Source organism: Rhizopus microsporus (genome assembly GCF_002708625.1).
Source record: "Rhizopus microsporus ATCC 52813 unplaced genomic scaffold scaffold_12, whole genome shotgun sequence".
In the NCBI taxonomy this organism is placed as follows: Eukaryota; Fungi; Mucoromycota; class Mucoromycetes; order Mucorales; family Rhizopodaceae; genus Rhizopus; species Rhizopus microsporus.
Genome location: NW_019671927.1, coordinates 468,638 through 493,246, shown reverse-complemented (window position 1 = coordinate 493,246; position 24,609 = coordinate 468,638). Strand labels below are relative to the sequence as shown.

Sequence of the window (24,609 nt, the reverse complement as noted above, 5' to 3'; positions counted from 1 at the left end):
GCAATATACACTACATTGTAGCACAGGTTATTAGTATGATGTCACTCTGTCTACAGACTCTTTCATGTACAGTATAATTTGGACAGGTACTGTACAAATTATGATAAGCTCTTTGAATGCTCTATAAGTCAATATCAGTGCTAAAATATAACAACTACATGTCAAAGAATGGTATGCACAGATAAATTACAGGATCAACAAGTACATCCTGAAGAAGAACATACACCGTGATGTCTTTGTTGACTATTCTATTCCTTGAATCGAGGCAAGAAACGATACCAAGCTCAGGACAACCTCTCTTCTGTCTACAAGAAGCTGGATAGCGAGTGCTCTGATAACGTGTCCTTCAGGGGCAGAAACTACGTGATTTGTAAAGTATCAAACTGGTCTTTCCTATACTTCATTGTTTCCTTTGTTTTTGCCAGGGATAAATTATCTCTATTTAGTATCTCTTTAGCGCCACAGCTGAAAAGTTTTTACATAATCAATTTCCTTTGAACTTGAGAAAATAAAAACTATTTCTTGACCACAGGTACTACCTACAATAGATTAAATATAGCCTAACTAAAGCAACACATTGAAATAGAAAGGATGTGAGATCATTGAATCCTTAAATTTATCACAGTATGGCTTGTTTCTAGTGCGTTTAATACTTTTCTTTTTTGTGAACAAGATAAAATCATGTAGACGTTTTTTGAATATATTTCCTAACAGGTGAAATAGTATTAGCCAATGAAAGAATATCATGGTTTTACCCTTGAGCTTGTTATGCTTTGTCGTGTATAAACAGAGGCTTCTCTCTCAAAGAAGGAGTCCATACATTGTGTTGACAACTTAAAGTTTACACGCTTTATCACTATCAACTAAGCTAAGAGGAGTTTACATTAGGTTTGCTAAAATCGTTGGTGTAGAGCAAGTAGTTCAGGAGCGGCATCGATTCCAATAGTATTAATCAGATAGAGGGGAATAGCTTAGCAGGGAACTTGGTATAGCTGCTCTTTTTTTTTTTAAAAAAAAAACAAAAAAACTCGAGTATAATTTTACAGTGGAGCGTACATTCTACTTTCTTTTATCGCGTCTGATGATAAATAATCGCAGTGAGCACATTAAATCATACTGACAACATTAATATTCCCCTATAAAACTCTCATTCAAACTTTATAATATTCGGCTCTCCCTACTGCATTTTTTCAAACAATAACAAGCTGAATGCAACAAACTTGAGTAAGCTGTTAATCTTTAGATAGTCTATGTACTGTATTGCCGATGATATTGAAGAGTCTTTACCAAACACTCTGTGGAAGCAGCCCTTAGAAGAGCTAATAATGATGAAACGAACCTTGATCCACATATCTATTGGAGTTTGCGACTCTTACTCATCAGTCCTGATACATCATCCAGAAATTTGATATCGTCACCCGTGATTCCGACGCTGCAATTCAAAAAATGTGGGATGAAAAAGAATACGCAATCCTTTCTATTATTATACATTTTCGTGTTTTCCATAAGAAATGCTTTCTATTTTTATGAAAGATGTTCATTTCTATGAGCAATAGTTATGATTGTAAAAATTCAAAAAGTTGGTCAACTTTTTTTATAAAAGGCGGTCAATTTATTTTCAAACATCTGATCATGTTGGCTTCCTTTTTTGGACAATCTAGCCTCGCACAGGTGCGCGGGGGTTTTCAGAAAGTCGGTCATTGAGAGTGGAAGCAGAGAACACTATTGTCCTAAAGAAATGGCGAGTACCTTATGATGACGTATTTTTTTATATAACTTTATTTTCCACTGAAAATTTTTTCCCTTTTTCTTTTTCCTTTTCGTCTTCTCTTTTTTCTGTTTTTAATATTACAGCAAATATGACAAGCCGTGAGAGTTCTCCTGTAAGAAAAGAAGAAAAGGTTGTGATTTTAAAAAATAAAAAAAAAATCATAATTAGTAACAAAAAATACGTGTGTGTGTGTGAATAGAAAGAAGAACAACAGCAAGATGTGACTGAGGAGAAGAGTATCGATGAACTTATTGATATGAGCACATTTGATCAACTGTTAGAAATGGATGACGAAGACGATCATGAATTTTCACAGGGCATTGTAGTTAACTACTTTGACCAAGCAAATGAGACATTTAAAGATATGGATCGTGCACTGTAAGAACTATTTAAAACAAACATTTGTATAGCTCACTTGTTAATTTATAAAAATAGAAAAAAAGAGGACTTATCAGAATTATCTCGACTGGGTCACTTTCTGAAAGGTAGCTCAGCAGCCATTGGATTAAAAAAAGTACAAGCAAGCTGTGAAAAGATCCAAAACTATGGTAACCGTAAAGGAGAGGATGATACGCTAACCGAAGAAGAAGCTTTAAAACGTATTGCCGATTTATTACCACAAGTCAAGAAGGAATATTCAGAAGCAGAGGAATACTTGAAGAAGTTTTACGAAATACAAGACCCTCTATAACTGCTACGCCTTTGGCAAGAATTTGATTGTAAAGAATACAAGAATAAACATGATACAAACAAACAAAACGACTCCAAAAGTCATAAAGCTTGTCTTCCACGATTTAGAATAGTGTTTATCTAGTCTCTGTCTCTCTGTCGTCATTCTCTTTAGATTATGCTCAACAGCCTTTTGCGCGTCTCTTAACACGATCTCATCTTTACTTAACGTGTCGCCAAATGCTTGGCTATTCTTCTTTAACTGTTCTGCCATTCGACTAAGATCGGTCGTAAGTTCGTCATGAATCTGTCGATGATGCTGAAGGACGTGCTCGAGGTCAAAGGTTTCGTCTCTTTTGCCTCCTGTTCTCTGCCGTATCTCATTTTCTTTGGTCTCCTTTGGCGTATTCGTCTTGTTTCTTTCAAATGATGCCTATATAAAAACTATTATTTTGCTTGTTTCCGTACAAAGGACAAAACCTTGCCTTTTTCTCTGCCTTTTCTTGTTCTTGTCTTTTTAGATTGATTAACCAGTCTGGTTCAGGCTTTTCAAGCAACTGGAGCTCTTCCAAATGTTTCTTTTTCACGAGTCTTGCTTCTTGTATTCCTTTATCTACTTGTAGCTGCTAATACGTTAAAGATGCATGTCTAGACTGTCAAGTCATGCTGTATATACCACTTTATATTGTGAAATTGCTTTTGAACATGCTGCAATGCGAGAAGCATAATCTTTTACGACTGTATTATTGCTGTTACTTAGAGTTAGTTGCTGTTTTCAATATGAAAAACTGTATTTTTACTTTACTTTATCTTGCTTTGTAGTCGAGACAAATATTGCACATACTAATAAACGCATATGTATTTATTTAGTGATTCAGCTATTAAGCATGTACACATTCTTTACTGTTGCAAACTTGGCTTTTTCTAAAGCTGACCAAGCGTCAACGGGCTGCGACTTTAGTTTTTCTTCACAATGAATTAAAAGTCTATGTAAATTTATTTCGTCTGTTGTGGTCGTAGCCGTAGGCATATATAAGGGAAATACAAAAAGAAAAAGCAAAAATGCGCCCTTTGAATTATTTATGCGTGGGCAAATTGATCAACAGCACCTGCCAATTTAGACACGCCTTCAAAGGCTTCATCGGGTGTGATGGTCAAAGGAGGAACGATACGGATAGTATTGCAGCCAGCTGCCACGATAAGCAATCCACGTTCGCGAGCCATTTTGATGATAGGTGAGGGGTCCTTGGTAAACTCAACACCGATCAAAAGACCTTTGCCGCGCACGTCCTTGATGATCTCAGGATGGCTTGCTTGAATCTGCTTTAAGAGCTTCTTGACGTATTCTCCCTTTTCTTGTACAGATTGAATGAATTCTGAATTAGTGATACGATTGACCACGTTGAGTGCAACGGCAGCAGCTAATGGGTTACCTCCAAAGGTAGTACCGTGATCACCTGGAGATCATAAAATTAAAAACTGTATTCTATATTTTTTTTTCTTTGTTTCATATTACCTATCTTGATCAAATCACCTACTTTCTCTGATGTAAGAATAGCACCAATAGGCACACCATTGGCCAAGGGTTTGGCCATCGTTAATATATCAGGTACACATTCCTTTTTGAAGTGTTGATGTCCCCAGAGTTTTCCTGTTCTCCCTAAACCACACTAATGGATGTATATATGAGTTTCTAGAGATGTCTTCAAAAGAAAAAACTGTATATACCTGAATTTCATCAAATATCAATAAAGAATTTGTCTCATCACATCGTCGGCGCAAGGCTCCAAGAAAATCTTCGCTCGCAGGGTGAACACCGCCTTCACCCTGAATAGGCTCAATGATCACACCACATGTTTTGTCAGTGATAGACTCGAGCGCTTTATGGACGTCATTGAATGGACTAGTCACAAATCCAGGTACTAACGGAGCAAATGGCTTTTGATACTTGGGATTGTAGGTGGCAGAGAGAGAACCCATAGAGCGACCATGAAATGCGTTTGTGAAGCATACGATCTCTGTCTTGTCTTCCGAGAACTGTTTACCCCACTTTCGAGCAAATTTAAGGGCTCCTTCGTTTGCCTCTGTACCCGAGTTAGACAAGAACAGCTTGCGTGCCCATTGACCGCCGTGTGCTTTTGTTGTCTCAACAAGAGTCTTGGCAAGCTCGCCTGCATTTGGGTTATAATACAGATTGCTCGTGTGAACAAGCTGGTTAGCTTGGTCGTAAAGCACCTTTGCCACTTCTGGATCAGAGTGACCAAGGGCAGTAACAGCAATGCCCGCTGTGAAGTCAAGGTATTTTCTATTGTTTGTATCGTACAAGTAGCTTCCTTTACCGTGGGAAATGATGATACTGGGACGAGCATAAGCCGTTACTGTGTATTGCTCGTATTCTTTGATGGTGTCCAAGGTTGATTGAGGTACATCGGTGTCAGGATGTGTTAGCTAGTATATTCAAAAAAAAAGGGTTAGATGATTGGGAATCAGTTAAATTTTATGGCTTACTTGTTTAACAGGTTGAATAGTGGATAAAGTAGAATAGCTTTTCTAATAAAATGATTAATTTTCCAAAGTTCTTTTTCATGGGGAACAGTTTACGTTCTTTACCAGAGATTTGAATTGAGATCGAGACAAGTAGCGTGCCAACATGATAAAAAGGAATAAAATAAAAAAAAAAGTTGTGCGCGAGAGAAGAAGAAGATATACTGTTATTGACTCATATTCACTCACTAACGGCAGCTGGCGGAATTACAATTTTTATCTTTTTGTAAAGATCAAATAGAGACTCCTTTTCATTCCACATCTTTATTTTCAGATCAGTACTGTTTTATTAAAAATAAATATCAAAAAGAGGATAAAATTATGGTGTGTATGAAAGAAAAATTTGGCGCATGTTAAAAAAAGTACTTATGCAAAGGCTAAAAATAAAATACGTGCGAAGGAGGCGACATACAAATGAGAGTAATAAGTACCAAGAAAAGAATATAAAGAATTATACAGTTAGTCATATAAGAAAACTATTACATATATACAACTTACCCCGAAGGCATCTAGATATGTCCTAGCGATAACTAGGACGGAGAATCATCAGTGCGTCTTCTAGTTCTTGGTTGCTCCTGACCGTCTGCTCTTCTTCGACGTCTTGTAGGAGCAACAGTAACCCCGTGAAACCTATGAGGAACCATGCCATTAAGTCGAAGCCCACGAAGGATGTGTAGATAGTTGAGACAAGCAGCAACATCCCTGTTCCATAAGCGATATCTATCTGGTGTTGTCATGGCAGGCCTACAGTATAGATTGGTGCATCTACAAGCAATATTCAATCAGTATAAAGCCATACAAGTAGTTCATGTACTATTACCTTAAAAAACCATGGCAGACAACCGTAGAATATCGCTCTCGTTGATATGGTTGTGGGTTTGGAACACGACGGAACATGTGGCGGCTTTCGCTGTGGCATGCTGGACAGCACCTACTGGCCTTGTACTCATCTATAAGAAAGACTTGGAACCCACGTTTCTTGAGGAGTCTTCGGAAATCAAGGTCACGGATAGGCTCATGATACCTAACATGGGGAGCGAACCAGTTTCCCATCACAAGCACGGCGCCTTCTCCAAACTTGGCGCGTAAGTCTTGAATAAGTTTTTGATCGGCACGTTGTTTGTTGACGTACGCTGAAAGACGGATCTTGCGAAAGAGGGGGTATCCATCATCATGGTTTGTGGTGGTATGTCCATAGAAATGACCGAGAACGGCAGACTGTTCAGATCTGGCTTGAAGGAAGCGGCCAAAGCGTTCTACTGATACGGCGCTGCTTGGCTGTTGAGAAAGGGCTTGCTCAGCTTGAACGACATCAGAATCCTGGGCTTTGAAGTCTTATAGCTCTATCCATAACAAGATAATACCATTTTATATGTGGGTACTGATCCATTTCATCCATTGTGACCTTCAGAAAGCTAAAATAATGACCAGTTACTGTCCCTGTGCTCGTTAGCTCAACATAACCTTCTCTCTTTCTTTTCTTGGCTGGCGGCTGCGGTAATCTCAAGCTATATTTTATTAATCCTGAAGCAGAGATCGCACCTAAAATCGTTGTTGTTTGTGCTCGGGTTTTGGGCACTGTGACCACAGCAGGCAATCCTTTTTTTGACCAGGCCATACTACGCTTTAAATTAATATGAAATGCAGACTTATCGAGAAAGACGCGATTAGTTCTAAAGTCCATGTCCGTACACTCCCACTTACAAACTCATTCGAAACGCTCCTGAATTTTTTCTTCACTGCTCCTATATACAGGCTGAAATTGGGCTTTTTTGAGTGACAAGTTACATTCAGTTCTTACAAAATTGTAGACAGTGTTTTTAGAGACCTGAGATTCTGAAGCTTTTGAAGCAGTCGCTCCATTACTTGCTCCAAGGTGGCTGAAGGATTCTCACCTATGTACTCCAAGATCACTTGCTTGTGTTCTTCATGAAGTATACATGAGCGACCGGTTTTCTTATACTTTATAAAAATACTATGAGGATCCGTTTTGTACATTTGAGCCCATCTTTGAGCTGTGTAAACATGAATACCTAATTGTTTTGCAGCAGCTGAAGCACTCATAACCTTCACAAATGTCAGTTTAAAGAATCTAGCGTTGTCTTGATCCGTGTAGAGTGTGTACTCTCGCTTACTCGACGCCTCCTTCATGCAAACATCTATGTCATCTTTTGCGTCTTCATCTGCCATAGAGCCTACGTCGAAATTATTCTCCTGAGGCTGTATAACTTGACGATGCATGATAGGGATGTGTACTACACATTTCTCCAGTCATTATGCTGTATCAGCCAATTTATGTGCTGATGAAGCCATATTAATCTGCTTCCTGTTGTTATCAGGGGAAGAGTAAGCCCAAGTAAGGTCTGCTCTAACATATTGTCTTTTCAGACAAATGATATTCTTTGATGGAAATGATAATGTGAAATAAGGAACATTGATATGGTAAATAAAAAGAGTTTACGAGTAAATTGCTATTTTTAATAAAACAGACTTTGGTAAATCAGCTCAAGTCAGTTCAAGGTTTGTACATTGAAAGGATCAACTTCTAACTTGTGGCCATGAATGACAGTTGGCAGAATTGTAATTCTTTTTGACAAGATATCAAATGGAAACATGTTATTTTTATGCTCTCTTTTGTAGGGTTTATTTGGATGTACTGACAGAGTAATTTGCTAATAGTTTGTTTTCTAAACATTTCATTAGAAATGAGCAAATATGACACAAGGTTGAAAATACCTAAATGCTTTGAGTATTCATCTAATGCTTTAATAGTATTTTCAATCTTGATAGATTGTTGATGAATATCATCCACTTGGGTAATAAATTGATCGAATTGATCGTCTAATAAAGTGATATTTAATATAATGTTGTATTAAAAGAGTGTTGCATACATGTATTCTGTAGTTTGGATATTTCACCCATAATTCTTTGACTCATCTGATTCATTTGACTGTATTTCTCTTTGGTGATATGATTCATATTCTCTAGCAACTTACAATCCTCGACAGTAACTAAAAATAAAGGGAAATTATTATATAACGTTTGAAGCATACATCATACCTTTTAACTCAGCTTTTGTATATTCTACAAAATGTTTACATGATTCCTCTGTTAACCTGATGATGTGCTCTCTATTTAATCCTTTCGTATATTCATCAGGCTTCAAGTTTTTTGTATCATTATTATCCATTTTATTAAAGAAAAGAAAAAGAGCAAAGGCGACGGTCACCTCTTTAAAGAAAAAGCATTTAGAGCTCAGATAGCAAATCATTATTTAATTTAGCAAGATCAAAATGCGTTCATTACAGCTTATCGTTAACAAAAAGGTCATAGCTTTGTCCAATTTCTTCCAACATGTGACTAGTTAGTACAGCTCTACCGTGTTTTTGAAAGGCTAAACGAGAGCTGGTTCTTGAAATAGTGCATGCTGCCCATGAAGCATACATGGCAATATCCTTACCGTCAACTTCATGAGGATGTCTATGTCATATATATTAGTGAGAATATGGAATACATAAAAAACAACACACATACTCCCAAACTTCATCTTCATATCCTTTTCCCCAAGCCAAGAATGCAGCAATGATACCAGTAAGAATATCACCTTGACCACCCATTCGCTTGAGACCACCTTCGGCATCACACTTTAACACTATAAGCGTTTCAGTATCTTTTCGAGTGTAATAAAAGAGATATAAAAGCTACCTTGATCTGCATTAGCAATGTAGTCTTCAGATCCCTTTTGAACAATGGTGACACCTCCAAAGGCCTTACTAAGTTGCTGTGCTACTTCATCTTTGGGATGAGCTTTAGCATTAATGTTCTATATACTTTGGGTTTTAGTCACATAATCATCTTTATTCATCGCGTATCTCTTTACCATCTTTTCACATAATCGCTGAAACTCAACCACATTTGGCGTCAATACAGCCTTTTTGTAATCCTTTACCGTTTCTGGATGCTGCTGAACCAGGTATAACCCATCAGCATCAATAACAATGGCCATATCCTTTTCTCGAGCCTTGTAAATGAGTTCTTTTGCAGAGTCCAACATAAGCTCGTCCCTTGATAGCCCAGGACCAACGACGAGAACATGTAGTCTAGAAAAGACACTAGAGACTCGATCGACTATGTCTTTTAAGCTAGCGTCTTTTGAGTCCACTTTTTCCTTTGTTCTCATATAAGGGTGAACAATTAAATCTATGGCCGTTCTTTTATTTTCAGTGTTTTCCTTCTTTTTTGTTTTGTACTGTGTCATTTTATACCTGGAGAATACGACTATATGAACATAAAGCGTCAGCTACTTTTATTATATAAATATCGCTTACTTACCTTTATGACAGTACCAGCACCAGGTTCGCAAAAGACGTGACAAAGGTCAACACCCTGTTATTATTATGACATGTCAAGATTAGGGAAGAAAGAAAGAAAGTTGAACAAACATCATACCACTTTCATGGAAGCAATTGCACTAAAATAAGGAGCTCCAGTATAACTATAAAGACATAAGTTTCTTTTCTTTTTGTTTAAAACATTCTTTACTCTTCGGAACCGCCGACGACGCCAACTCTTCCTTTTAGAGTTTTGAGTATATGTTATACCCATAGCATCCTATTACATCCTACCTGCTTGTCCCTTGTGCATGCTTTTACTGAGTGGAGGAATAAGCTGACGCACTTTGACAATATCTGGTATTCTTGGAGGCATGATGAATAATAAAAATGCAAGATGCAGTCTATTGTGTCTTAAATTTATATTTATCCAACTCCGATAGTAGAGGCAATGATGCAAGTATGAAGCACTATCTTTAAACATAGGCGGAATTAATTTGACATGGGCCATTTTATTATTATTATAATTATAAAAGCTTTAACGTCTCTCAATTTGAACCTTCATGCCGTCTTTCATAGGCAGAGTTAACGATACTTGATAGGTAATATTTTGACCAGGAGTGAGTGTGAGCTTATACCGTTTGACGATAAACACAAGAGCCACTAATGCCTCGAGTGTTGCCAAGTTTTGACCCAAACAGACACGAGGGCCAGCATGAAAAGCAGGCCATTGGCCCTGTGACTCTCTGCGAAGTTCGCCTGTTTGAGTAATCCATCGTTCTGGCTTAAAGGCCTTTGCGTCTGCACCCCAGACCTTTTCTGAACGACCCTGTGCCCATGGACACCAGATGACATAGTCACCTTTCTTGATTTCGGTTCCATCAGGCCAGATATCATCATTGAGGGCGTATTTTTGATTATTAGGTACGGAAGGATGAAGCCTAAGTACTTCATAAAACCTAAATCAAATAGATGAGTTTCTGTTATTTTAAAGCCAAGTGATACATACACAGCATGCGCATAGTTCATCTTCTTTATAGCGTCATAGAGTGCGACAGGATTATCCATCAATTCGTCAGTGATATTCAATTGGATTTCTTCCAACAGTTTCTTTTCTACTCGAGGATGTAGTAGTAGATTGTAAAAGGTCCACGATAGAGCCTGAGCCGTTGTGTCTCGACCAGCAATGACAAAATTCAGGACGATATCTCTGAGTTCCTTGTTATTCAGTGGTTCTCCATGCTCATTTGTCGCGTTCATGAACCTCGACAGTAAGTCACGGTGCGTCTTGATTCCTTTCTCCATGTCCGTTCGACGGTTCTCGATCACTTGATTGGCAAATTCGTTTATGGTCCTGAGGTGCTGCTTGATTGATTTTTGCCATGGATGAAGGAGGGTGTAGACAGGCTCTGTCAGTCTCCAGAAGGGATTGACAAACCTTTGAAAACTGTTGAGTTGACATTCATCAAAGGAAGCAGCAAATGGGACCTTGTCCTTGCTGCTCAGTGCGTTCAATTGGACGTCAAAGCCGAGGCTATTTAAGGAGTGAGTGGTGATGTATGAGAGAGAAGCAGGGATACTTTACAGAATAAAAGAGTCTAGGGTAAACTTGAACATAATATCATGAAAATCTATAATCTCTCCTGTTTCTGCTGCTTTATCAAAGATGCCTGTAAACATGATTCCTAGTTCCTTGACAAACACTCTATGTGATACAAGTCAGTGACATCTAGTGTGTTTGGTATTTTCTTTTTACTCTGTAAAATGATCTCTAAAGTTCTTGACATTGAATATATGACTTGCTGTCTTTCGTTGATATTTCCATTGATCTCCATTTGCATTAAAGATACCATGACCTAATAAATCTTCTGTGGAAGCGTTGAAATTAGGTCCTTTTGCATAATTTTCAAAATTATCTATTAAAAAAGTGTTAAAAATGTCATTTGTTGTGTTTTTTCAGTTTACTTTTTAAAATGTGTTCAACGTTTCTAGGATCAATGGTGGCAATGGCACGAGGCATACCAAAGGCTGATGTTGTTCTATGTAACAGATTAAAAATAAGCTTTTTTTGGTTAATAAAGAACTCTCTTACGTTGTTAATGAATCCATTTCAGTAAATCCATTCATGAAAAAATCGTGTAATTTCTCTGCATTAGATAAAATGGCAGGTAAGCCACCTAGAAGTGGCCAACCCTTTTTGTAAGAGATGCCTTCGCGATGTTCATCAAATACAGCTCGATCTGGGTATTTTATTGCCAAGGCAGTCAATACTGCAGCAGATAGTCCAAGGGTGCGAGTTAATATGGTATCAGTCATATGGAAAGATCAATGAGATTAAAAAAGGGCAAGAAAAAAAGAGAGAGAAAGAGAGATAATGAAAGTGTGGGCAATTTATGTGTTTTAGGCTGTCACACATAAGCATCAATGTATAACAATGGAAGGAGACAGCAAGGCTTTACATGAACTGCATAAGAGAGTTATTCAACACACGCCATAAACATGTTCCTTTTTTCATCCTTTTAATGTAAATATAATGCAAGATAATGCTCAATTTTCATTTATTTTATTCATTTTATTCCCGTTGGCATCATGTAAGCTTCAAAGCAACATTTGCGGAAAAAAAAAGATTTTGTAAAAACTGCATCTAAAAAAGGCAATTTCATGTCATTACAGAATATCTCGACTTGAAGTTTTCATTTTACCACATTACTTTGGTCCTTTTTTGATCATTTGCTCTGTCAAATGCGAATAATAAAATAAGTCAACAATGACGATCCTTTGAAGCTTGCTTTAAATATTCGCATGAAATATTTAATAAAACAAGTATACGAGTGTGTACGAGAGAACAAGAAATCTTTACAGTATTTACACATTTTATTATCTAGGCTGTATCCTTCAATGCCTTTTCCAGCATATTAAGCATCTTTGCATTCTCTTCTTCAGTGCCCACGGTGATTCTCAGACATCCGTTACAGCCATACTCTGTTCCTCTGAAACGAACGACAACGCCCAGAGCTTCAGCCATCATGCTGTAAACTTTGTGAGCACGATCATTACAGGGCTGTCCATCGGATCCGAGAATCTCGACAAGAACAAAGTTGGCATCATTACCGCCCAAGATACGGCCTGTACCAGAGATAGCCTTTAACTTTTCAATCAACAATCCACGTTGATCGATCAGACGTTGACGGTAATCGTGCATCTTTTGCAGGCCTTCTTCTGATAATGCTTCAGCAGCAATCAGGGCACTGGGTGTACCGATGTTATAAGGTGCCTTTGTGTTGTTCAAGATTTGAATCAACTCAGGATGTCCTACAGCAATACCTAGCCTGATGCCAGCAAGACCAAAGCTTTTACTGAGTGTTTGCATGACAACCAAGTTGGGATACTTATCAACCCAGGTGGCAACTGAACCTTCTTCCTTATCAACAAAGTCAACATATGCTTCATCAACAACAACAAGGCCCTGGTAATCGGATTCTAAAACAGCACGAATACTGTCGTGAGTCAGACAAGTGCCTGTAGGATTTCCTGGTGAACACAAAAAGACTATTTTAATTTCTGGGTTTGTCTTAATGCAAGAAAAGACCTATATTTTTTCATGTTATTTTTTTTTTCTTTTTTTCTTTTCTTATATCATTTACATTTTCCAGGTCAAGTTGGAAAGCACCATTTTCAACTACAAGCTTAGACTTGACAACTTCAACATCGTTAATTTGAGCACATACAGAGTACATTCCATAGGTAGGAGGAGTAATCAAGATCTTGTCTTTTGCAGGCACACAAGCAATTCGAATGAGCAAGTCAATTACTTCGTCTGAACCAACGCCCAAAAATAGGTTTTGAATAGACTTTAGTCCTCTAAGGTTCATAATACGTTCTTTCACTTGAGATTGATATGGATCTGGGTATCGATTCAAGTCTCCCTTGTGTTCACCTGTCAAAGCAGGACCATAGGCATTTTCATTGGCGTCCAATAAGACACCTTCACTATAATCATCTCTAGCACATCGATATGGTTTCAATGCCAAAATATTGGGTCTAATGACTTTGGTAAGATCAAAGGGCATGTTTAAACTATAAGAAGAAAAAAGGACGACTTATCAAAAACAGAGACGGAATTAAATTAAAAAATTTGAATGAGTCACTTTTTTATTGCTCATCCAGAGTCAACACAGTCTATTTTTTTTGTAGTGCATCAATAGCCTCGTCTATATCTGGAATGAGCTCTTTTAATTTGTTCCATTGAGCAACAGGAAAGCAAATGCCAACTAGGCTATAAATGAGTAAAAACACATGGCATTGAACTTTTTAAACAAACCTTTTCCTGGTCGCATCTCGCCCGAGGCTTTATCTTTATAGAATTCACGAATATCTACCGAAGGAGACCCATCGCCTGTCTTGAACAAACGAACTGTAACTCTTCTTTTTGAAGATAACTAATGTTGTGCGTGAGTTTGACAAACACACTTTTGATATTCATTTATTTTACTTCGAATATTTGGTCACCACTATCATCACGAGCTACTTCCCTCTTTCGCTTTTCACCTACTTGCTGTTCGGTCTTTTGTTTCTTGGTAGCTTTTTGCTTGGGCTGATCCTCTTCTACAAACTCTTCTTCTTCAGATGATGATTGAGGTCTCTATTTATTGTATATTGAATAATCTCGTGTCATATTAATAAAATATATATATACCTTGTATTCTTCGTCTTCTTTTTCAGCCATTTTTTTTATTGATGTCAGTAACAACAACAAAAAAGAAGTTGCATAACGAATGGGGTTGAAATGAGCATTTTTTTGGGACCTCTGGAGCTTTGGGACGGTTTATAAAGATTAAAACTCAGAAAGGTTAGCCATGAATACAACTTTTGATTGGCTGAAATCAAGCGTTAGAGAAAAGAAACGCTGTATCTTTCTTGAATTCAATGAAACACCTCTTTATGGTTTAAGAATCAAAACTTGATCTTTTCTCTTTGTAAGAGAGAAGGAAAAACATTCTAATTCCACGATAAGCAAAGACAAGAGCTATTTAAATGTGTAAAGAGAGAAGTCCTATCTGAATTCATCTGTAACGTTTCTGACAAGGTAACTTTGACTTATGTACGCGATCTATTGTTCATATAAACGTAAAAATATAATACAATTCAGTTGATAAAATATCTCGAAGGTATACAAAAACAACATTCACTTAATATCGATAGTCGTATAATAAAATATCACTTTTCTATCGACTTGTAACAGCTACTTGGTAAAAAAAAAAAACTTGAAAAATCTAAGGTGTGGAGGTGGTGAAGATGAACTATCTGGAACGGCAATGGTCGTCTTAATATCTTCCAATGACAAAGCACCATCTCCAATGTGGTTGCCGCATCTCACTCTGGTGAGACGACGGCTTAAAGATATTTGAAGGATAAAATTAATAACTGGTCTGCTCATAAAAAAAAGCACCCTTTATTGATTTGTGACAACGTACCGTGAGGTGGTTTAAGTTAAATGAAGCACTTAATAATCTTGTGGGCGTAAGTACCGGTTAACTTCTGATGAAGCATTGCGATAAAGCTGTACAAGTAGAAAACTGGGAGATTTCCTTATTTAAAACTTGTTCAAAAGCGTGTTGCTCTCTTTACTGAAATTCTAATATTTTTATACAATTTACAAGTTATCAAAGTTTTCAAAAGAAGTCAAGTATTATTAATACAATTGCTTTCATAAGGAGTCACGAATAGTATAAGACATTCTATCTTGATTCATCAAAGCAAACTTGCTGCGCCAACTAGTTCAATTTCTTTTTAAAAGTCCCAGCGGATTTCTGTAATAGCCTTGTTCATATCCGAATGAAATCGAGGATTGGGTTTTTAATATGTTCAATGTTACAGAGAAGCTTGAGTTACTGATTTGGCTGATCATCTAGTAAAGAGAATAATTGTATTTGTTCGTAGACTTGATAATATTCCACAAATATCCCTAACATATCTTCGTATCCCACCATTAAAGTACTTCAGAGGCAAAACATTACAGCATCTAAGATGAATTTGTGATCTTATTATTACTCACGTACTAATAAAATAAAATATACGACTGATCTTATTGAAGAATTAAAATCGTAAAATTGTCAAGCTAATTGAACAGAGCATCGGCGAGCCATGCCATCACGTTCCAAACGCTAGATGAGTCTGTACCAACCAAAAGTTACAGTGACTCCTCCCTCTCTTCCAAGACTGGCCTCTGTCTGGTTTAATAAGAGCTGAAGAAGGTGCTTCCCTTTGGACTTATAGGATTGGCTTTGCAAAATGAGTAATAAAAAGAATTGTAAAAAAATGAGTGCAGAACCCCTTATAAAAGTGCATGAATGGCATCATCTTTTTTTTTTTTTTTTGGAAAACGAGAATGACTTTTACCGTATCCCTAATTTAAAAAGGGTGTCGTATTTATCCTTCCTTTACTAACTAATCTTTGTGTGATCTTACCCCATTACTACACTGCTTATAACCATTCTACATTTAGCATTACGCACCTCTATTAATTTAATTTGTAACATGTCGGATTGTAAACTATTATTTTATATACTAAGCCTTACTTTGTATTAATGAGCTTCTCATCTAGTTCTCTCTCAATAAGGAGGTTCAAGAGTCTCATCAACATATAGTCTTTTTCTCCTTTATTTTAATACAGGTATATTATAAGTACTTATTAACACAGAAATATTGCAAAGGATAAAGTTCTGCGCACCATGGTTTTGCACCAACTTTTTAACGTCGAGTGACATACCTCCTTATTGTTTTAGTTGTTTGTTTACGATTATATGAAACAGTGGCTGAACTGCGCAAAGTATTTTTCATCAAGTAAATAAACATAAGTTCGTGTTTCCCAACTTAGTCATTTTTCATGCAAGAAATTTGCCAAACCTTATCATATTGCGCCCACAATTTCCTGATAATGCAGTTATGTATAAAAGGAAAGATTAAAAAAGGAGGATGCATTCACCTCCTTAAACTTTAAAGAGTTGGCTGCCAAATCATATCAGCTCTATTTGGCATGTCTTTCATCACAAGATATATGATAAATAAAAAGTATTTCCCATCAAATAAATTACAAAAAGTTGGTACCTGGAGCTTTGCTCTTTAAAAATTCGTAACGAATTCTATGTGGCAGATTTTGCAAATAACCATTGCTTCTTCTTCTCTATTCTTTTAAATATTGTTCCCCATGAGAACGCCAAAACCAATCTGTGAAATTAACAAAGATTATACAATACCAAATGAAATAAGGGAAAAACTAGGAGTTGAGCCTTATCTACTCACTATCCCATTAATTAACTTTTGTAATCCTGCTGCCCATGTCGATGCCATTCCTTTACATATTCTTGATCAGATAAATCTTGAGCATACCTATTTTGATATAATTCAAAACATGTATCGTTTGAGTATTTTAAATGATAGTGATTTTCAGCTAGCTACGCATGCAAAGGAATACCTTAGGATTGCATATAACTATTGCTCAAAAAATGGATTTAAAACCAAGTTTATCAAACGAGCTGGAGGATTACTGAAGATAAATGAAAGTTATTTGAAGCAGGCAAAAATAAATGCAGCAAAAAAAAGAACAGCACAGGAAGCTGAGCTTCTTGCAGTCGATTACACGTACAGTTCACTTAAGCAGTACCGAAAAGAAGTACTTTGCGATCAAACAAGCACAGCAGGCTCAAGCAGTGATTCAGGATGCAGCGAGCAAGATAGAGATGGTGGAAAGAGTAAAGCTGGCGTTTATGACACTGGTGAGCAAATTGAAAACGATAATTCTGGTGATCAAATTAGGGGCGAACAATTCAGAGAACCAGGTGCAACAATTACTTTGACGAAAAACACAAAAACGTATAACTTCAAACCTCCAGCATCCTGTTTAGTTATGCCACATACACCAAAAATACGAGCTATAGATATTGAAACGATCATGAAGAGTTATGCTCTAGGTATTGAATCCTTGATCAACAGTCCTAAATACTCCAAAACTAATGAAATGAAGGAACTCAAGGACAACCAGCACAACCAACAAAAGAATACCTCCTTATCAAAAGTTAGTAATATAATGGACTATCTTCGGGATGTTTTAAGCTATGAGTTTACTGAATTTCTGCCTAATATTTGGAGCCATTCTATTCACCGATCAGAAGATATTAGAACCAAGCAGTTTGCAAACTTGATAGCATATACTCTCACAGACTATCATTGTAACTGTAAGCAACATATGGCTTCGAATAATAACCACGAGAGAACTCCTTTTGTTGAGTACGTTGTACCAATGTTTAAATACTTGGCTAAAGAAACAAACTTATTGGGATTTTCATGGTGTGAAAAAATGGTAGAAACGCAAGCGTATGCCCAGATAGCAGAAGTTGACTTTTTACCAGCCGAGGTTAAAAAAAAAAAATACTCTGATGGACTAGGAAGGTTAAACAAGTATGAAACATTGTTTATTGAATCTTCGAGCGGTATTATGCAAGAAAATGTGAGCCACACTCTTGAGGATACATTAAAACTCATTTGTGAATGTAATGGTGCCCTTTTCTACATCCTCAGGCAGTTCAACAAATGCAGCTTTCAAACAGCATTAAAACGATCAACATTTGGTATCCAAGTAATCAAAAACACTATAACTCTTTCGAAAATGAACTTGAAGAATGATTCACAATGGAAATTTGTTGAGCTGCGATCTGCTCGAGTTCCTGTTGCTTGGAATGATCGATTTGATTGGGTCACGATGTTTGAATTATTAACGACATTGTATCTGGAACTGACTGAACAAGAGATAATCAGTATTCAAATCAGAAAAGAAAATTCTGGATTGATCAACGTTGCTACAGAAGAAACCTTGTCTGCTCGTTTAAATATTCATTAAATTATGACAGAATTTATCTTATTGTTTTATTTTTCAAGGAATACAGTATTGCAATTATATACCATTTATTATATCATTCAATCGACTTAACCTCTTCCTTTAATTTATTTCTATACTTGTTTTTTATTTCTTTTTTTTTTATATGTTTGCTGAATCAAATATTACAAGTTGAATAAAAAATATAAGATGACTTTATTCATAAACACTGTTAATAAAACATTTTTTGATGCCTTGTAAATTCCACTCACTGTATACAGTATAGTAAATAAATAAGTATACCACTCACATGAAACACATTCCAGTGCGAACATCTTAAAATTACATGAATTTTACTGAGTATCGGATTTTTCAACAGGATGCTTCATTAAATCAATGGCAAATATTACTGGCGATACCTTCGTTACCCTTTGAGATTTCTGATGAGAGAATCGAGGACAAATTTTTTAATTGTCTATTTAAATCCTTGTTTGCTATGACTGACAATGCCGATGTATCCTTGTCATACAATTTGTCAATCTTTTCGTAAATTCGCTGTACCTCTATTCATTACCTATGATGCTCTTCAACAGAACTTTCTAGCGTATGGAACCACGCTAAATATGACTTTATAAAGTCGCATATTGGTCTGTTTCTTTTCAGGAAGAAAGAGATAAAAAAGAAATGTTTTTTTTTTATTCTAATTTTATGTTGTCAGCCCTATCAAGAAAGATGCAAGAACACGTATAACTATGATGACATCGTGTTTTAGATCAGAGAGAGTGAACTGGACAAGCCTTAGATTAGGCAAAGAATTTGGTAGTGTGAAGTTGTAAAGTGACACACATAGGTAGTACCCCAAGGAAGCGCCCGTAGCATTAGCCTATTTTCTGGTGTATGTAGTGTTGACTCTATTCAAATCATCCGGGAAACGATACGGTGTCCTGCCCACCCTAGTGTCTACCCATTGATTGATGTCACCAAGGATCGACATCGTCTTGCGATTTGAGTGATAGATGATAACACATGAGTCATCATAACTAGATCGATGTGGTGTTTGATAGATAGAGAGAGCTTATGTATGCATTTGCTTATATACATTATGACTGATTCATATTGACACCATTGTTGTGACTTTACATCATTTCTTATGTACTTCTTGTGCAAGTTGTCTATTTGCCTTTTTTCTTTCTAAAAAAAAGCATAATTTCTAGACATCTTGCATAAATGGAGAAATTCATTGCTCATCAAAGGGAGTTGATAGAGACTGAAAGAAAGGTAGATGTTGAAGAGACAATAAAGCTACTATCTTCCTATGCGCCCATTCAACTTCAACGACGCGGTATTGCTCTTGTTGGCTTAAAAATAACAGGTATTGGTTGAATATCATACATGGCATAACACTCATCATGTGAAGGAATGAGAACTGGCTTAGGAGGCAAAAGGTAATACAGTTGCATGTTCATTTTCTGCTCTTGGTGCTGAAATTAGCCTCCTCTTGTAGTTTGATCGATCTCGAGCTTGCTAATCCAAATATTCTGCCGCCTATTTTACCTGCACATAAAATAACAACAGGAGATATCGTCGGTCTTGATGTATACAAGAAAGATAAACCTTCAAAGAATGTCGATAAATGGTCTGGTGTTGTTGCTCGTGTGACAGAATCGAGAATTACTGTTGCCCTCTCTCAGGAAATAGAAGATGAACTTCCGGCTGAGCTTCAGGAACGCTGTCAAATGTAAGTGAGCCCTGCGTATTTTGGCATGTATTAATACTTCGTAATTTAGTGTAAAGTTGGCAAACAGTATCACCTATGAAAGGTAGATGAATCAATAGTGACAGCAGGGGATCATATTTCTCATCCAAAATTTATATGTAGAATGTTAAAGGGACTAGAAGCATTACAGCAAAGATGTGACGAAGGAGGATCCGGGCTTATAAATGTTCTTTTAGGACAATCTGATATCTCAACTCCCCAAAGGATGAGCGATATTCAGTTTTTTGATGAAACACTAAATGGTTCCCAAAAGGAAGCGGTACGCTTTGCACTTGGTTCAAATGAGATTGCTTTGGTTCATGGGCCACCTGGGGTAATAAACTTTTAACTTTTGCCTTTATATTGTTCATTAACGTATTTACCTATAGACCGGTAAAACTTATACACTGGTAGAGATAATCAGACAGTTGGTTGTAAATCAAGGTCAGCGAGTATTAGTTTGTGGACCATCCAATATTTCAGTTGGTAATGCTGCCGGTAAAGCAATGATACATCAACTGACACTTTTCTTCTTAGATAACCTAGTTGAAAGACTAGCTCAACACCGACTTCAGGTTGTACGTGTAGGACACCCTGCTCGTGTATTGCCAACAGTAATAGATCACACATTAGATGTTATTACGCGTACCTGTGATTCTGGAAGAATTGTGGCAGATATACGAAAGGAAATGGATGACACCTTGGCAAAAATTGGAAAATCCAAAAATAGAGCAGAAAGAAGAGCAATGTATTCCCTCATGAAGGACTTGAGAAAAGATTATAGAGTTAGAGAGAGAAAGGTAATAGATGAAGTATTGACAAATGCTCAGGTGACGATTTCTACACTGAATGGGTAAGTATGGAACTTCTTTAGCTTATGTATTTGAACTTGTAATAAAACAAGACAATAGGGCTGCAAGCAGAAATATGATGAATAGGGAATTTGATGTTGTTGTTATCGATGAAGCAACACAGGCTTTAGAAGCTGAATGCTGGATAGCTCTTTTAAAGGCAAAGAAAGCAATTTTAGTATGTATATTGCTATCTGAGATGTCATAGTGTACTAATCTTGAGCTTGTGTACTAAAGGCAGGAGATCACCTTCAGTTGCCACCAACAGTAAAGTCACCCATAAAAATTCAAACGTCGTTAAAATCAAAGGGGCTGTCTACAGATACTGACCTGACAACCACCTTATTTGATCGACTTTTGGCCATGTACGGCGATAGGATCAAAAGAATGCTGACAGTTCAGTATCGCATGCACAAGAAAATCATGGAGTTTAGCTCAAAAGAGCTCTACGAGAATAAACTTGTTGCAGACGAGAGCGTAGCAGAACACGTGTTGGCCGATCTTCCCGAAGTAGAGCACACTGAAAACACGGAATCACCAATTGTCATGATAGATACCAGCGATACCGGTCTATCGCATGAAGTAACTGACGATGCACAGGAAGAACAAAGCAAAGCAAACGAATTAGAGGTTCAACTAGCAGTACAGCATGTTAAAGCTCTTTTAGAGGATGGCCTTCAAGAAGATCAAGTCGGTATCATTACGCCATATGCATTTCAGGTATCAAAGCTACGAAGAGAAATTAGAGAGCATTGGCCAGGGATCGAAATTGGCACAGTAGATGGATTCCAAGGTCGTGAAAAAGAAGCAATTATATTATCACTTGTTCGCTCTAACGAAATGGGTGAGGTCGGATTCCTTGCAGAAAAAAGAAGACTTAATGGTATGTATACTGCTATTAACTTATCGGCTACTGATACATCTTTGGCTTATACTAGTGGCTATGACGAGAGCAAAGAGACATTTATGCGTTATATGTGATTCAGATACTCTTTTGGGAAACAAAGGGGGTGGATCAACACTCAATAGGAATGACTCTGGATTCTTAAAGAGATGGATTGAATGGCTAAATGAAGAAGCTGACTTACGATTTAGTGAGCTTGTTGTGTAAGCATCCTATAAAGTGATGCTTTAGAATAAAAAAATCCCCTGGGCAAAGATAAACCATCAAATACTTTATTGTGTTTTGTTACAAGTTTCCTCGAGTGGTATTTGACTAAACTTTTCAGTTAATGGTCGGATATACTTTCCATGGTAAGAAGGCACACCTGTGCTATTAGGTGCCTGTAAGATGGTATCAAAATAGTCTAAAAGACTGTGAATATACAGCTTTGGTACAAAGGATCATTTTCCTTACTCTGATAAATATCGCCATCATAGCGAGCAATAGGAGCTTTCAAGACAAAATCAGGTAAACCAAAGGCATCAGTAAGACCAACCACGTCTTTTCTCAGGTCTTTGCAAAGCTATATATCCATAAGTAAACTTTAGAAAAAGAAAATGTTCTAATGGATATTGAAGGTACCTTGAGGTATGCTTTTTCAATGCCTTTCAATTGTTGTGGAGAAATGTATCCTTCTAGGAATCCCTGATCTCCATATGTACGAAGGACATAGAGTCCCCATAGGACCGTCATTTGCCTCATGATAGTTGCAACGCTTGTATCTAGAGAAGAGTTATTGATGACTGAAAAACGTCTTGCATTGTCCGAGTATAAGAATGTGGCGCAATGAAGCTCTGCCACTCTATTGGCATCGAGCAAAACATCATTATGAGTAGCTCCATTTTCAAGTGCTTGCTGAATGCTAAAGAGCTATCATATTAAAGTCAAAGTGAGCCAACCAAGCGTTACTTTGTAAACTTACTCTCTTTGCAAGTATGACCTGTAATGCTTCCTGGATCAGATTTAGATCTTTTAAGCAATCATCTACTTCTTCCACATGCCATATTTTTGCAGCCAGTAACTCTTCAGCGTATGTGAAGTATGAAGTTGAGCTTTCGTATTTGAATTCGGGATATGTATTGTGTTTTATTTTCTGGTTGAAACGATGCAATAAGTAGGTGGAAGCCTGCTGCAGTAAGACAGTATCATCACCTCCACCAACTGTCATTACGTTCCAGTCAGCTGTTAGATGACCAAGAGCATTATAAGCAGAATAGGTGTGTCCTCCACAGCAACGACGACACACTTCTAAGATACTAGCTGAAAGACTACCGGACAAACCCTTCAATGACGCAGACATACAGTGCACGTCGCCCATATGATTGAGATACAGCTTTTGTTCAATTTCTCCTCCAGCAGTCAAAATTCCAAATTGCTGGTAAATTGTTCTGAGCGAGCTTTTGACCATATACATAAACGATATAGCTGGGATCAGTTTTGCATAATGTGACTGATAGTCCATAATTTGTTCGTTCTTTGAACCTTGACGACGCACCACGCCATATCGCACAGCAATTGTAAGTGCCTGACTGATTAAAGTGGTAGACACGTCAACCAGGCCCAGTCTTTCGGGTATCAACGTAGCATACATCACAGCAGGATTTGGTGCAGGTTGATATGTGCCATGACGATCGATTCTGGCCCATTTTGACATCATATTTTTCCTTGGCACACGTGCTTTATGAAATTGAATCCAACCATTATCTGTTCCTTGATGACCAACTTTGGTACCTATGTCGCCTACACGAATATTTGAAAGCTGCTCACCACTGACTGAGTCTCGGAGAGGAATAATAAACCAGTTGGCGCCAACGTTCTTGCCATGAATAGTCGTTTGTGCAAGGACAGCAGCATGGGTGGCCGTTTGTCCGGCGAGTCCAATCCACCATTTAGTAGATGTAATAGTAGGGGAGTTAATGACAAACTCATCTGTTTCAATGTCAAATGTCGCTGTTGTTTCAATACCACGTAGCGCAGAGCTGTGTCCTAGTTCTGTCTATGTTTGGCAGTCAGTTGGTGTCACATTAATGTTATAGTTGGCATTGAATGGTACCATGGCAAAACATCCAATCACTTTATAGTCGTTCAATAGTTTGCCCCAGTAGGATCGTTGGTCATTGTTGCCCATCATCTCCACTACACTGCGAAACAGTGTTTCATGAACGCCGTTTCGCATGCATAAGCTTTCGGAATAGTTGAACGAAGCTTCGACAATTTCTTTAAACAGGCCCTGGTTATCTTTTAACTCCTCCTTTAGTTGAACAAGCCTGTATATTTGTCCCATTGTGCTACAGATTTGTAATTAGAATATATTTATAAAGATGTACAGTCGAACAAAGTACAATTCTCGCCATTCTTCCTTTGTAAAGTCCAAGATATTTCTTGGTGGTTGAACTACGAGTTCTGGATCACGTTTTATGTAATCGTATGCAGTTTGCTAAACATAGTGTAAACACATAGAAGTGTTTCTATATTGTCTTTATTACCCTTTGTATATACTTTTCTTTTCCACCCATCCAAAAATGAGAAAGCGCTTCTATACTGAATGATACGGACTGTCTTTCCCTTTCCATGTCTTTAGGCGCTTGTGTAGACATCGTGGAAGGGCTCAAATTGAGCTGTCTCTTTATTTGGTCAAGCCTGTGTGTAGCTTTATGAACATTCTTACTAGTGCTCATGTTGTAAAAAGCTAAAGGGAAAAGAAAGAAGTGTCTTTGGCGGTAAATAAACCTTACGTTTATATTGTCCGTGGTGGTGTTACTACAACCAAAAGAACACCTCAAATTCTATAGCTACTATTGTTTCAATAACGTCTTCTACAAGAAGTCTTGCAGGATCCAATAAACTCAGTATAGTGATGTCATGAAGGCTT

General features: G+C 37.3%; 12 protein-coding genes across 12 annotated transcripts; 4 read left to right on the top strand and 8 right to left on the bottom strand.

The window, feature by feature from the left end:
• The first annotated feature begins 1,824 nt into the window (after positions 1 to 1,824).
• Positions 1,825 to 2,783, top strand: RHIMIDRAFT_28586 (histidine-phosphotransfer domain, HPT domain-containing protein). The gene is made up of 3 exons (XM_023613321.1): positions 1,825 to 1,901; positions 1,971 to 2,149; positions 2,207 to 2,783. Exons 1-3 carry the CDS (start codon positions 1,860 to 1,862, stop codon positions 2,460 to 2,462), a joined length of 477 nt encoding a protein of 158 aa, XP_023464706.1. The 5' UTR covers positions 1,825 to 1,859; the 3' UTR covers positions 2,463 to 2,783.
• Positions 2,159 to 3,691, bottom strand: RHIMIDRAFT_28570 (uncharacterized protein). The gene is made up of 5 exons (XM_023613308.1): positions 3,345 to 3,691; positions 3,246 to 3,283; positions 3,117 to 3,189; positions 2,926 to 3,063; positions 2,159 to 2,873 (listed from the first exon to the last, which is right to left on the bottom strand). The coding sequence occupies exons 1-5, from the start codon at positions 3,468 to 3,470 to the stop codon at positions 2,466 to 2,468; spliced, it is 783 nt and encodes a 260-aa protein (XP_023464705.1). The 5' UTR covers positions 3,471 to 3,691; the 3' UTR covers positions 2,159 to 2,465.
• Positions 3,521 to 5,092, bottom strand: RHIMIDRAFT_239151 (acetylornithine and succinylornithine aminotransferase; the record flags this gene model as incomplete). Its single annotated transcript, XM_023609115.1, has 5 exons — positions 3,521 to 3,897; positions 3,957 to 4,110; positions 4,169 to 4,888; positions 4,949 to 4,990; positions 5,051 to 5,092. The coding sequence occupies 5 exons, from the start codon at positions 5,090 to 5,092 to the stop codon at positions 3,521 to 3,523; spliced, it is 1,335 nt and encodes a 444-aa protein (XP_023464704.1).
• A 2,444-nt stretch (positions 5,093 to 7,536) lies between these two features.
• RHIMIDRAFT_28514 (uncharacterized protein) lies at positions 7,537 to 8,634 on the bottom strand. The gene is made up of 5 exons (XM_023613243.1): positions 8,519 to 8,634; positions 8,045 to 8,464; positions 7,876 to 7,995; positions 7,721 to 7,825; positions 7,537 to 7,671 (listed from the first exon to the last, which is right to left on the bottom strand). Exons 2-5 carry the CDS (start codon positions 8,253 to 8,255, stop codon positions 7,628 to 7,630), a joined length of 480 nt encoding a protein of 159 aa, XP_023464703.1. The 5' UTR covers positions 8,256 to 8,464; positions 8,519 to 8,634; the 3' UTR covers positions 7,537 to 7,627.
• On the bottom strand, positions 8,287 to 9,691 carry RHIMIDRAFT_239148 (carbohydrate kinase; the record flags this gene model as incomplete). The annotated part of the gene is made up of 9 exons (XM_023609114.1): positions 8,287 to 8,464; positions 8,519 to 8,636; positions 8,690 to 8,807; positions 8,865 to 9,184; positions 9,250 to 9,262; positions 9,317 to 9,370; positions 9,434 to 9,479; positions 9,527 to 9,557; positions 9,610 to 9,691. The coding sequence occupies 9 exons, from the start codon at positions 9,689 to 9,691 to the stop codon at positions 8,287 to 8,289; spliced, it is 960 nt and encodes a 319-aa protein (XP_023464702.1).
• A 6-nt stretch (positions 9,692 to 9,697) lies between these two features.
• RHIMIDRAFT_28501 (cytochrome P450) lies at positions 9,698 to 11,649 on the bottom strand. Its single transcript, XM_023613235.1, has 6 exons — positions 11,408 to 11,649; positions 11,281 to 11,354; positions 11,072 to 11,231; positions 10,901 to 11,020; positions 10,325 to 10,849; positions 9,698 to 10,274 (listed from the first exon to the last, which is right to left on the bottom strand). The coding sequence occupies exons 1-6, from the start codon at positions 11,629 to 11,631 to the stop codon at positions 9,854 to 9,856; spliced, it is 1,524 nt and encodes a 507-aa protein (XP_023464701.1). The 5' UTR covers positions 11,632 to 11,649; the 3' UTR covers positions 9,698 to 9,853.
• A 547-nt stretch (positions 11,650 to 12,196) lies between these two features.
• Positions 12,197 to 13,385, bottom strand: RHIMIDRAFT_204689 (histidinol-phosphate aminotransferase; the record flags this gene model as incomplete). Its single annotated transcript, XM_023606776.1, has 2 exons — positions 12,197 to 12,904; positions 12,960 to 13,385. The coding sequence occupies 2 exons, from the start codon at positions 13,383 to 13,385 to the stop codon at positions 12,197 to 12,199; spliced, it is 1,134 nt and encodes a 377-aa protein (XP_023464700.1).
• Positions 13,386 to 13,494: 109 nt separating this feature from the next.
• Positions 13,495 to 14,041, bottom strand: RHIMIDRAFT_239145 (PC4-domain-containing protein; the record flags this gene model as incomplete). The annotated part of the gene is made up of 4 exons (XM_023609113.1): positions 13,495 to 13,586; positions 13,637 to 13,754; positions 13,808 to 13,957; positions 14,012 to 14,041. The coding sequence occupies 4 exons, from the start codon at positions 14,039 to 14,041 to the stop codon at positions 13,495 to 13,497; spliced, it is 390 nt and encodes a 129-aa protein (XP_023464699.1).
• A 2,481-nt stretch (positions 14,042 to 16,522) lies between these two features.
• Positions 16,523 to 18,211, top strand: RHIMIDRAFT_239144 (uncharacterized protein; the record flags this gene model as incomplete). The annotated part of the gene is made up of 1 exon (XM_023609112.1): positions 16,523 to 18,211. One exon carries the CDS (start codon positions 16,523 to 16,525, stop codon positions 18,209 to 18,211), a length of 1,689 nt encoding a protein of 562 aa, XP_023464698.1.
• A 149-nt stretch (positions 18,212 to 18,360) lies between these two features.
• Positions 18,361 to 18,850, top strand: RHIMIDRAFT_258667 (uncharacterized protein). The gene has a single exon (XM_023611350.1). It carries the CDS (start codon positions 18,534 to 18,536, stop codon positions 18,735 to 18,737), a length of 204 nt encoding a protein of 67 aa, XP_023464697.1. The 5' UTR covers positions 18,361 to 18,533; the 3' UTR covers positions 18,738 to 18,850.
• A 564-nt stretch (positions 18,851 to 19,414) lies between these two features.
• Positions 19,415 to 21,905, top strand: RHIMIDRAFT_239143 (DNA helicase; the record flags this gene model as incomplete). Its single annotated transcript, XM_023609111.1, has 10 exons — positions 19,415 to 19,559; positions 19,605 to 19,632; positions 19,692 to 19,925; positions 19,975 to 20,007; positions 20,067 to 20,277; positions 20,333 to 20,429; positions 20,481 to 20,796; positions 20,855 to 20,972; positions 21,032 to 21,677; positions 21,733 to 21,905. The coding sequence occupies 10 exons, from the start codon at positions 19,415 to 19,417 to the stop codon at positions 21,903 to 21,905; spliced, it is 2,001 nt and encodes a 666-aa protein (XP_023464696.1).
• Positions 21,906 to 21,970: 65 nt separating this feature from the next.
• RHIMIDRAFT_239142 (acyl-CoA oxidase) lies at positions 21,971 to 24,334 on the bottom strand (the record flags this gene model as incomplete). Its single annotated transcript, XM_023609110.1, has 7 exons — positions 21,971 to 22,101; positions 22,152 to 22,260; positions 22,320 to 22,607; positions 22,660 to 23,733; positions 23,791 to 24,004; positions 24,065 to 24,174; positions 24,224 to 24,334. 7 exons carry the CDS (start codon positions 24,332 to 24,334, stop codon positions 21,971 to 21,973), a joined length of 2,037 nt encoding a protein of 678 aa, XP_023464695.1.
• Positions 24,335 to 24,609: the final 275 nt, after the last annotated feature.

What these genes read in the sequence shown, in the direction of transcription:
- RHIMIDRAFT_28586 (XM_023613321.1), top strand. Translation starts at nt 1,860, where the DNA reads ATGACAAGCCGTGAGAGTTCTCCTGTAAGAAAAGAAGAAAAG. An exon ending in CTGTAAGAAAAGAAGAAAAG is followed by an intron (nt 1,902 to 1,970) that starts GTTGTGATTTTA and finishes GTGTGTGAATAG; the next exon opens with AAAGAAGAACAACAGCAAGA. An exon ending in AAAGATATGGATCGTGCACT is followed by an intron (nt 2,150 to 2,206) that starts GTAAGAACTATT and finishes TTATAAAAATAG; the next exon opens with AAAAAAAGAGGACTTATCAG.
- RHIMIDRAFT_28570 (XM_023613308.1), bottom strand. Translation starts at nt 3,470, where the DNA reads ATGCCTACGGCTACGACCACAACAGACGAAATAAATTTACATAGACTT. An exon ending in CAATTTCACAATATAAAGTG is followed by an intron (nt 3,064 to 3,116) that starts GTATATACAGCA and finishes ACGTATTAGCAG; the next exon opens with CTACAAGTAGATAAAGGAAT. An exon ending in AAGAAAAGGCAGAGAAAAAG is followed by an intron (nt 2,874 to 2,925) that starts GCAAGGTTTTGT and finishes GTTTTTATATAG; the next exon opens with GCATCATTTGAAAGAAACAA.
- RHIMIDRAFT_28514 (XM_023613243.1), bottom strand. Translation starts at nt 8,255, where the DNA reads ATGATTTGCTATCTGAGCTCTAAATGCTTTTTCTTTAAAGAGGTGACC. An exon ending in ATCCAAACTACAGAATACAT is followed by an intron (nt 7,826 to 7,875) that starts GTATGCAACACT and finishes TCACTTTATTAG; the next exon opens with ACGATCAATTCGATCAATTT. An exon ending in TGAATACTCAAAGCATTTAG is followed by an intron (nt 7,672 to 7,720) that starts GTATTTTCAACC and finishes TGAAATGTTTAG; the next exon opens with AAAACAAACTATTAGCAAAT.
- RHIMIDRAFT_28501 (XM_023613235.1), bottom strand. Translation starts at nt 11,631, where the DNA reads ATGACTGATACCATATTAACTCGCACCCTTGGACTATCTGCTGCAGTA. An exon ending in GAAATGGATTCATTAACAAC is followed by an intron (nt 11,355 to 11,407) that starts GTAAGAGAGTTC and finishes TCTGTTACATAG; the next exon opens with AACAACATCAGCCTTTGGTA. An exon ending in CGTTGAACACATTTTAAAAA is followed by an intron (nt 11,232 to 11,280) that starts GTAAACTGAAAA and finishes CTTTTTTAATAG; the next exon opens with ATAATTTTGAAAATTATGCA.
- RHIMIDRAFT_258667 (XM_023611350.1), top strand. Translation starts at nt 18,534, where the DNA reads ATGAATTTTACTGAGTATCGGATTTTTCAACAGGATGCTTCATTAAAT.